Source organism: Trachurus japonicus, chromosome 22 (assembly GCF_045865225.1).
Source record: "Trachurus japonicus isolate A0001 chromosome 22, Traja_1.0".
Lineage (NCBI taxonomy): Eukaryota > Metazoa > Chordata > Actinopteri > Carangiformes > Carangidae > Trachurus > Trachurus japonicus.
Window position 1 is genome coordinate 2,365,451 of NC_140928.1, and position 11,304 is coordinate 2,376,754.

Consider the following 11,304-nt stretch of genomic DNA (forward strand, 5'->3'; position numbering starts at 1 on the left):
TTTTATCGATTTTTCAACTTTTTTTTAAACTTTTACTTTGATCCTAAAACAAACTGTACAACTGCACTGTAAAAACTCAAAATCTTTCCAAGAATATTTGTCTTATTTCTTGTCAAAATGTCTCATTTCTAGTCAAAACTAATCTCTTTCCACTTAAAATAAGACTCATCACCTAAAAATTAACTTGTTTTTAGAGACTTTTACTTGTTTCAAACTAATTTTCACTTGAAATAAGTAGAAAAATCTGCCAGTGAAAGCAAGTTTTTTTGTGCTTGTAATAAGAAAGAAAAACTTGCTCCACTATCAGATTTTTCTACTTATTTCAAGTGAAAATCTGCTTGAAAGAAGTAAAAAGTGTCTAAAAACAAGCTACTTTTTAATGTGATGAGTCTTATTTAAAGTAGAATTTGATTTGTTTTCACTAGAAATAAGACAAATATTCTTGGTAAGATTTAGATTTTTTGCTCATCACTCTTTCTCTTCTGGTTCTGGTCCCCCCCCCCCCCCCCCCTCCTCCTCCTCTACGGCTGCAGCTCTTATCGTCCGTCTGATCCTGGATCAGTGTCGCGCTCTCTTTTCTCCCCTCGCTGCTGTTTGTTGTCGGCGGCCCCGGCTGCTCTCAGATCAGCTCGTCCAGACAACAAAGAGCGACTTTCAGCAGCAATTTGTTCGTTTCCTAAAGGGAGGTTCTGTGAGTTAAACGAGTCCGACTGTAACGCAAGAAGAACCCCCCCCTCACCCCCTCCTCTCCTCCCCCCCTTCTTCACCCCCCCTTACCCCTCCTCACCCCCCTCACCCCCCAACAATGGCCGTGCCGGGGAACCAGATCCCCGTCAGGCTGATGCTATCGGCCCCATGTTAAATGGGGTGACCAGCAGTCAAAAGACAAAAGAAGCAACAGAAGGACACGGGGGAGGAGGGGGAGGAAGTGGAGGTATCCTCTCTTTACTTCTTTCTCTTTCCTTCTTTCTTTCTTTCCATCTTTCTTTCTTTCTTACTGTCTTCCTTTCCTTCTTTCTTTCTTTCTCTTTCTTTTTATCTATCTTTCTTTCCGTCTTTCTCTTTCTTTCTTACTTTCCATCTTTCTTTCTTACTGTCTTCCTTTCCTTCCTTCTTTCTATCTTTCTTTTTATCTATCTTTCTTTCTGTCTTTCTTTCTTACTTTCCATCGTTCTTTCTTTCTTACTGTCTTCCTTTCCTTCCTTCTTTCTTTCTATCTTTCTTTCTTTCCGTCTTTCTATCTTTCTTTCTATATTTCTTTCTTTCCTATATCTTTCTTATCTTATTTCTTTCGTTCCTATATCTTTCTTTCCTTCTTTCTTTCTATCTTTCTTTCTATCCTTCTTTCTTTCTGTCTTTCTTTCCTTCTTTCTTTCTATCTTTCTTAACCTTATTTCTTTCTTTCTATCTTTCTTTCTTTCCTTCCTTCTTTCTATTTTTCTTTCTTTCCTTCCTTCTTTCTTTCTTTCTTTCTTTCTTACTTTCCTTATTTCTTTCTTACTGTCTTTCTTTCCTTCTTTCTTTCTATCTTTCTATCTTTCTCTTCTCCCTTACCCCTTAGGAGGTCTTTCACCTCCTACCAGGCCATTGCCCTGAATGTATTCTTAGCATTTCTTGCCTGGTTAAATAAAGGTTTACTACTACTACTACTCTTTCTTTCTATCTTTCTTTCCCCTCCTTCTTTCCCCTCCTTCTTTCTTCCTGGACAGTTGGTTAATAAACCTGATTGGGAGTTGGACGTTGCAGTGATCGGGGGTTCGATGCCAGCAGCAGCAGCAGCTCGTCTCGTCTCTTCTCTTCTCTTCTTCATTAACTCTCAGATAGATTTAGTTTTATTTTCCCGTCGCTGCCAAAACGCTCAAAGTTTCCAGACTTTTCCTGCCTTTAAAAACCTGATTTTGGACGTTTTGGGTTTTGAAGCTGAAGTTAATTTTTTTTTTTTAGTCTCTGGCTCCTGATGAAGAAAAAAACAAAAAAAAAACAAGAAGCTGCTTTTCAGATCTGGACACATGTTTGATTCTCCGGTTGTTTCTGCACATTTTATCACCAGAAATTCTAAATATTCACTTTTCTACTCGTGCAAAGCTAAAAAAATATATTAAAAAAGTGACTTCAGACTCAAAAATTTGATGCAAATCAACTAGATTCTGTGTTTCCAGAGGTTTCGTTTAAAAAATAAATCTAAGTCTGAAACTTTTCTGCCTTAAAATCCAGTAAAGCTCAGACACACAACAACTCATCCTCAACATGCAACAGTTTCCTCCCAGAGCATCATGGGAAAACTGAGAGCTCATCATCACAACACAAACACAAACACAACCCGAAGCCGAGCGTCTGAGAACACACACACAAAGATGTGCAGATGTTGTGCAGCTGTGACGAGTGTGTGTATGTGTGTAAGAGAGAGAAATAAAAGGTAACAACACAATCATCTTCATCATCTTCATCATCTTCCTCCAGCTCGGAGGTGTTTGAACCTGCAGCAGCTGTCAAAATAAAAGCTTTTTAAGCTTTTTGGCTTTTTCTCGGGCTTTTATTCATTTATTTTTTTTAATGTTCACGGTGATTTCCGGTGAAATCCGACCAGAAGAGAAAAGGTTTCTGGGTTTTTTTTGTGTTATTATTGTTATATTAAAGCAGAGTAGCCTAAATCAAAACGCACTGGTTTGACCTTTGACCTCGAACGTCACAGCTTCACATCCAGACAGAATAAATCACCAAAAATAAGGAAATAAAATAAAATAAAAATGAATAGATCAAAGATTTAAATAAAGTTTCGTCTAAAAATGAGACAGAAGGAAAAAAGAAAAGAAAATCCGCTTCCGAGTCCTGAACCTGCGCGCATGAGACGGAAGCTCAGAGGGACAAAATAATAAGAATACAAAATAAAATAAAATAAAAAACGGTGTTAGTTTCACGACTGAATAAAATATCAAATAAAAACACGAGAGGAAGAAGAAGATGTTCGTGTTTATGGACGAAACAGAATAACGCGCAAAAGAACAGAGACTCACACACACACACACACACACACAGCAGCATAAAGGCCTCGTCCTCATCCATCCCAGAAGGAGCAGCAACACAACATGTGCAGCAGGAGAAGAATTCCAGCAAAACACACAAAAAAAAGGAAGAAGAAGTGACTGACCCACATCCGCCGAGGCCGCGGTGCGTTCAGGTGCAAACACGTGAAACCGAGACATGAAAACAACAACAGAGAGCAGCCGCTTCTCCGACACACGCGAAGGCACCACGACTCCCATCACACAACAACAACAACAACAACAACTACTACTACTACTACAACAACAAGGCTTCAGTATAACAGTCCAACACACACACACACACACTGAGGTGAGTTCAAGGACCAAAGTTCATTAGAGTTTCAGAGCAGAGAAAAAAAAACACAACGTCTGGAAAATCAGAGAAATTTAAGGTGAATTTTTCTTTTTTCTCCTTTCTTTCTTTCATCACAGTTGGTTTGACCCCTAAGCAAGGAGATACACACACACACACACACACACACACAGATGCTGCACAGACACACAACCCGCTTGTATCCGCGCAAAAAAACCTTTTAAAGGTTTAAGGTTCAAAACCAGAAGCGCCAAAAACAAAACAAAAATATCTACACAAACTAAATGTGACGCTGAAACTGCGCAGGATGATGACGTAGCCTAATAATGGTAATAATAACAATAATAAAGATAATAGTAATGATGATGATGATGATGATGATGATGAGGGTTCAGCCTGCAGTCAGAGGTCGAGGCCGCAGCTTCAGGTTTCACTTCATCTCTCATAGGCTACTGTTGATATTATTGATCTTTTCTATTGATTATTGGTAATATTATTGGTGTTATTAGTATTATTAGTATTATTATTAGTACTGTTGTTATTATTAGGCTATTATAGGCTAGTAGTTGTTGTATTTTGAATCAGCGCCTCGGTCTCGTGACAAACCGAAGCGAGGAAAAAAATGAAAAACACAATAAATTGAAGCAGAAAAAAAATGGAGTTCAGAGTTTTAAATAAAAAATCTAAAGTGAATTTCAAAGTAAAAACTAAAATCTAAAAATGAGTCAGGTGGTGCAATCAGTGACGTCACGGCGGCAGGAGTAAAAAATAAATAAAAAATACCCAAAAAAAGACCAAAGGATTGTCGTTAGTTATGAATGTAACCTATTCTTTTATTTTTATTTGTTTTTATGATTAAAACATTTTTTTTTCTCTTTTTTCTGTAACTTTTATAAGCGACAAACACGGAATAAGAATCAGAGCAATAACAATATTATCACAACCATGAAAACCTTTGTTCAGATCAGAGAAGACGACAGTTAGAGGACAGAGAGGCGGAGGCGAGGCGAGGCGCGCGGCTTGTTTTTTTTTACAGGTTCGACCCCCAAAAGGCAAAAAATTCACAAACAGACATTTCTCTCTCTCTGGTTCTAAGATACAAAAAATAAAAGAAGGAGGAGAGGAAGAGGAAGAGGAAGGAGAAGGAGGAGGAGGAGGAGAAGAACGTCCGCTCTGTTTTCTTTTCTTTTCTTTTCTCTCTTTTTTTTTTTTTAAACCGGCGACACGTTTTGTTTTTTTTTTCTTTCTTTTTTTTTAAACAGAGAAACAAAAAGAAGCAACAACAGAAACAGAAGAAACACTGCGAGGAAATAAAATAAAATAAAATAAAATATCATTTAGATTCATCAGTCAGCAGAACGAGACATGGAGATAGATGATGTCAGAGAGGAGCCAAGTGCACGCTGGGAAATAAAATAAAATAAAATAAAATAAGAATAAGAATAGTAGTGATGAGGGTGAAGATGAAGATGATGAAGCGGATTAAGGCCAAAGAATAAAAAATAAAATAAAAACTCAACGAGGATCAGTTCAAATAATAATAATAAAAAATACTTATAATAATCTCCTTTAAATGCATTTTCTGCAGTGAAGGAGGCGCCATTCACTCACTCACTCATCCACTCGTTCATTCATTCATTCATCCTCTCCTTCACTCCTTCATCAGCCTCTTTCTGCTCAACACTGATCCCAAAAAATAATAATAATAAAAACACAACTCCGAGTCTTTGGTCTAGAAAAGTCGCTTCAACAGTTTTTAACAGGGAGGAAAAAAATGAATGAATGAAGAATGAATGAATGGATGGATGGAGGGGAAATAAAAAATAAAATAAAATAAAATAAAATAGAATAAAACCAGCCTCAGGTTATTACTGTAAAGGCGGGAGCCAGAGTCGCTTTGCTTTCTGCTTAAAAATAAAACTAATTAAAATAAAATAATAATTAAAACAAAAAAAACACTTTTAACTGTTTAGAAAATTAAAAAAAAAAAAAAAAATAGTGTTTAAATTTTATAAAATAAAGTAAAAACGCTCCGCCGCTTCTCCTCAACCTGATAATACTGCAAACATGCGGCGAAGACTCAATATCATTATTATTATTATTATTAATAATTTGTATTCTTCTTCTTCTTCTTATTAACTTTTTTTTAAATCTCAAAAATTAGACAAAAAAACTATTTTAAATACACATTCTATAAAAGTAAGAGCTCCTCTTCCTCCTCCTCCTCTTCCTCCTCTGACAACAACAACAACAACAACAACAACAAGAGCAACAAGAACAAGAGCGACAACAGAAAAATAAAGCAGCTCCCATCATCCTCTCTGTTTCCTGTTTTCACTGACACAACTATACAGACACGAAGCGCGGACCGAGAGGAACAGACGGTATGTACAGAAAGAAGAAGGAGAAAGAGAAAGAGAAAGAAGAGAAGAAAGAGAAGAGATAAGAATAATAATAAGAATAATAATATTAAAAAATACCTGGAAACTTCAGGGTGTTTCTCTGCTGCTCTTTTTTGTTTTTGCAGTTTAAAAGTCTCTCCTCTTTTTTTTCTATAGTAGTTTATAATAATAACTTTGTAATTTTTTTTTCTTTACAATGTAAATGTTCAGTGTAAAATGTTCAACTTACAGTTCCAGAGTCAGTTTGAGATTTTCACTCCTTCAAGGGGGGGGCGGGGGTGGATAAAAGGGGGGTGGAGGGGTGGAGGGGTGGAGGGGTGCACTGCAAAAACTCAACATCTCACCAAGAATATTTGTCTTATTTCTAGTCGAAATAAATCTAATTCTAACTTAAAATAAGACTCATCACATTAAAAAGCAGCTTTTTCCTTCTTTCAAACATATTTTCACTTAAAATAATCTGATAGTGGAGCAAGTTTTTCTTTCTTAGTACGAGCACAAAAAAATGGCAGATTTTTCTACTTATTTCAAGTGTGAAAAAAATCAGCGCTGATCCGTACGAGCTGAACTGAGACACTCGACAGCAATCGCACACTCGACGCTGCTGTGCATATCTCTATTTTTGCAAGCAGCTTGCAAGCTTTTAGCTTAGAATATTTGTCAAGAAATAAGACAAATATTCTTGGAAAGATTTTGAGTTTGAGCAAAAAATAAAATAGAGATATGCACAGCAGCGTTGAGTGTGCGTTTTTTCTACTTATTTCAAGTGAAAATGATCTAAAAACAATGTCTAGGAAGACGTTTCCTCTTGGATGAAGGTGAAACGTCTTCCTAGATTTAAATTTCCTTGAGATAACTCTGACCTGGATGAATGAGAATATCCACAGGCCACAGGTTTAAAAAACAAGTGGAGTTTTATAGGAGATGAGTCTTATTTTAAGTGAAAAGAGCTTGCAAAAATAAATGCACGTATGCACAGCAGCGCTGAGTGTGTGATTGCTATATTGCTACTCATTTCAAGTGAAAATGTGTTTGAAACAAGTGAAACAAACCGGAAACAAACTGGTCCTGGTCTGATGCGGACTACATGACCTGATGAAGCCTCTTGGATGAAGGTGAAACGTCTTCATAGACACATAACCAAGTCCAGTTGCTTTGATTTAAATTTCCTTGAGGTAACTAGTGACCTGGATGAATGAGAATATTCCCAGGCTGATCTAAACCTCGTCGCTGCTCTCTGTTTTTTAGTCTGCTACTGTCATGATGTAGTGTCATGTACTTTTATCTCATACTGTTGATATTATGGTCTGTATTTTTAGATTAGCCGCCTATGGACTGGTGTTGAAAATTAGCACTTGTGCTAAACACACCCAAGCAAAACATCTGTTTGTCCACTGGAACTGTCTCAATGTATCTGTGATGTGATCAAATAAATAAACATAACATAACATATAAAAATAAGTTGATTTTTAGGTGATGGGTCTTATTTTAAATGGAATTAGATTCAGTTTTGAAGTGTTTTAAGTCAGATGCGTGTAGGTCTACTTACTACAAGAACTGATGAAGCCTCTTGGATGAAGGTGAAACGTCTTCCTACAGACAAATAAAACCAAGTCCAGTTGGTTTGATTTAAATAACTAGGACCTGGATGAATGAGAATATTCACAGGCCACAGGTCTAAACCTAAAAACAAGTTGAGTTTTATAGGAGATGAGTCTAATTTTTGAAGTTTTGACTAGAAATGAAACATTTTTGACGAGAAATACGAGAAATATTCTTGGAAAGATTTGGAGTTTTTGCAGTGCAGCTGGATGAATGGATGAATGGGGTTCTGGTTCTAGTTCTTGGAGGGGGGGGGTTAGGGTTCTGTTAGTCAGTGTATAAGCGGGTTGGGGGTCGAACCCTGGTTCTGGTGCGTGAAATAGTCAGACAGCCCCCCGGCGGACAGTCCCGTGGAGAAGGCCGGCAGAGAGGACGGCGCCTGCGGGGAACTGGAGGCCGACGCGCGGGAAACCACCGCACCAGAACCGAGACCAGACCCGCTCTGCGTGCTGCTCATGTGGGGGGGGACGGGGGGGGGGCACGGGGGGGACGTGGGGGAAGAAGTAGCTGGTCTGGCCCGCGGCCGTGGCCAGCAGGTTGACGGAGCAGGGGTTGAGGCTGTAGGCGGCCCCGGAGCACGGCACCGACAGGCCGCACGGCACCGCAGAGGCCGCGAGCGCCGCCGCCGTCAGGTGGTGCGTGGCCGCGTAGGACGAGCCCAGGTCCGAGCCCACGAGCCGGTCCATGCTCATGCTGAGGCCGTTAGAGGAGGAGGACGAGGAGGAGACCGGGAAGGCCCCGTGGTGGTGGTTCTGGTTCTGGTGGTGGCTCAGCATGGTGCCGTAGTGCGCCGGGTGGTAGCCGGACCCGGTCCCGTAGCCCACCGCCGCCGCCGCCGCCGCGCGGTGGTGGTGGTGCAGCGACAGGAAGGGGGACATGGGCCAGTACAGAGACCCGGTGGCCCGGTCCATGAAGGTGAACCCCCCCGAGGCCGTGGTCAGCCTCGCGCCGCGCTTGAAGGCCAGCTTGGCGCGCGACGTGGTGGAGCGGCGCCGCAGCTTCCCGGTGGTTCCCCCGATGAAGACGTCGTCGCTGCTCGGGTCCAGCATCCAGTAGTTCCCCTTCCCCGGGTCGTCGTAGTGGCGCGGGACCTTGACGAAGCACTTGTTGAGGCTGAGGTTGTGTCGGATGGAGTTCTGCCAGCCCTGCTTGTTCTCCCGGTAGTACGGGAAGTTCTTCATGATGAACTCGTAGATCCCGTTCAGCGTGAGCCGCTTCTCGGGACTCTGCCGGATCGCCATCATGATCAGCGCGTTGTAGCTGAACGGAGGTTTCTCGTACTTGCCGCTCTTCTTCTCTCCGTCCTTCCCTCCTGCTGCAGCTCCTTCTCCTCCTCCTCCTCCGTCCTTCACCTCCTTCTTCTCCTCCTCAGACGACGACTCCTTCTTCTTCTCCTCTGACTCCAGATCAGCGCTCTTCGGTTCGGTTTTTCCCTCCGCGGCCGCAGCAGCAGCAGCGACCGTCGCCGCGGTTGGAGCCTTGTGCTCGGCTTCATCCGGCCGGTGCAGCTGCTGCTGCTGCTGCTGCTGCTGCTGGTGATGATGGTGGTGGTTCTGGTTCTGGTTCTGGTTCTGGTGGTTTAGTAGGTGGTGGTGGTGGTGGTTCTGGTCTCTGTTGTTGTTGTTGTCGCTTTGCACGGCCTCAGGCACCAAACTGTTTATACTGAAGGAGGATTTAGGAATCATTTTCACCTCTTTGCTCCGCTCTCCCATGTCCAACATCACCGAGGTGAAGCAGCTCCGAGCTGCTACAACAACACGGGGGGAAAAAAGCAAAAAGCAAAAAAAAAAAGCTGCTGCGGAACGAGACACACACAGCTGCGGGTCTCAGAGAGTCCTGGCTCTGCTGCTGCGGACCAGGACCAGGACGGGGAGGAAGGAAGGAAGGAGAGGAGAGGAGAGGAGAGGAGAGGAAGGGGGGATTGGATAGAGAGATAGATAGGAAGAAGGAAAAGTATAGCCCAACAAACTATTTCATGTTCGGTTTAGGGGGGAGAGAAAAAAGAGGAAACACATCATGCACACACACGCACACACACACAACACACATGTACACACACACATCGATAGGAGACAGATAGCTGCAATTAATTAGGAGCCGCAGCCACTAAAAGCAGCGCGCAAACATTGGTGGAAACCTTCCCCGTCCGCAGCCAACCAGGAGGCGCATTAGGATTAAATATTAACCCGTCCTCTGCGCCGACAGCCAATCAGAGCGCTGCGGGGAAACACACACACACACACACACACACTTCCACCAATACGGAGCACGCTGCAAAAAGTTTCTCCACCACCCCGAAATGTTTATTTCACCTAAAAGAAGATGAGAATTAATCTGCAGCTGCGCGGGATTTTGTTTTATTTCATTTCTATTTTTTTATTTTTATTATTATATAGCCTATTTTTATTCTTTCTTTTTATTTGAAGCGGTTGCAGATTTTATTTTATTTTATTTTATTAATCTGGATTTGTGCATCTCTCCGTGTCGCAGCTCGAAGCTCATTTTATTTTAGATCCACACTCTTCTTTTTAATTTAATCGATAAAATAAATGAATAAATGAAGCTGGTGATTATTATTATTATTATTATTATAGATGATTGATTTTGATTTCTGATCTGAGATCTGTTTTTTAGAGAGAAACTGAGACTGTGACGCACGGAGCGACTCTTTTTGACACTTTTTACAGTGTAGAGAAAACACACTCACCCCTATCAACACCCCCCACACACACACACACACACACACACACACACACACAACCTCAACTACACGCACACACACACACACACACACACGGTGCGTATCCACCCAAATCCCCGCCGCTCCTCATATTTACGCTCCTCCGATTCAAATATTTTCCCCTTCGGCGTCTGCGAACCTGTTTACTGCAGTGTCACACACACACACACACACACACACACACACACACACACACACACACACACACACACACACACAGCCGAGGAGCCTCCTTCCTTCCTTCCTTCCTCCTTCTTCTCCTTCTTCTTCCTCTTTTCGTGCGTAAAAGCTGCGCGTAAAAAGCGCGTAAACGGCGCCGGTGTCACCATGTCCAGGAAGGTTTGTGTTGTTGTTGTTGGTGTGTTGTTGTCAGTTTCCTCCCGGCGGAGAATTCAACAACAACACACACACACTGACACACACTGACACACACACACTGACACACACACACACACACACACACACGGAGGAAATGCTGAATGAATAAGACGGACTGGTGGAGATGTGGAGGCCGCCGCGTCTCTAACTGGATTTAAATCTGGATTCTCAGCTCCATTTATTTTTATTTTTTATAATTTATTTAACATGTGACGTCACATTTTGGTTTTCAGATATTTTCTCTCATGTTTGATTTTTTTCTTGGCTGCAGAAATAAAAACTATAAAAGCTTCTTTTCTTTTCTTTTTTCTTTTGGGATGAAATAAAATCACATTGGGGGGGGGGCTTCTGGTTACGGCCCTGACACTACTACTACTACTACTACTACTACTACTACAGAAACTCAGACTCTATAGCTACAGTATTATTATTATTATTGGATGTCAGTGTGTCGCTGTTGCTATAGCTACTGCTGCTAACACGGTGCTACCACTTCCAGCACCTCTGCTGCTGCGTCTGTGACCGCGCGCTACAATTAACACACTCACTGCTTTGATTTTTATATTTATTTCATCTTTTTAATTTTTTTTTATTATTATTCTGATTGAACATCACAACTCAGTTTTTTTAAAGAGAAACTGCACGTTGCTGCTTCTGTGTTTTATTATTATTATTATTATTAATAGCCTATTATGATTCTTCTCTACGTCATCAGGAGGGTTTTATTCTCCTTGAGGAGGATTTTCTTCTGTCGGTTCAGTTCCACCTTAAACGCAGCGACCTGTCACTGCAGCGCGTTAACTAACTAGCAGCTGCTCTTCTTTA

The 11,304-nt window shown here is 41.5% G+C and overlaps 1 protein-coding gene across 1 annotated transcript; it reads right to left on the reverse strand.

Moving 5' to 3' along the window:
- Window positions 1-7,632: 7,632 nt before the first annotated feature.
- Window positions 7,633-9,082, reverse strand: foxg1a (forkhead box G1a). Its single transcript, XM_085767142.1, has 2 exons — window positions 7,842-9,082; window positions 7,633-7,810 (listed from the first exon to the last, which is right to left on the reverse strand). The coding sequence occupies exons 1-2, from the start codon at window positions 9,080-9,082 to the stop codon at window positions 7,633-7,635; spliced, it is 1,419 nt and encodes a 472-aa protein (XP_085623268.1).
- Between the last annotated feature and the right edge of the window lie 2,222 nt (window positions 9,083-11,304).

What these genes read in the sequence shown, in the direction of transcription:
- foxg1a (XM_085767142.1), bottom strand. Translation starts at nt 9,082, where the DNA reads ATGTTGGACATGGGAGAGCGGAGCAAAGAGGTGAAAATGATTCCTAAA. An exon ending in TTCCCCCACGTCCCCCCCGT is followed by an intron (nt 7,811 to 7,841) that starts GCCCCCCCCCCG and finishes CCACATGAGCAG; the next exon opens with CACGCAGAGCGGGTCTGGTC.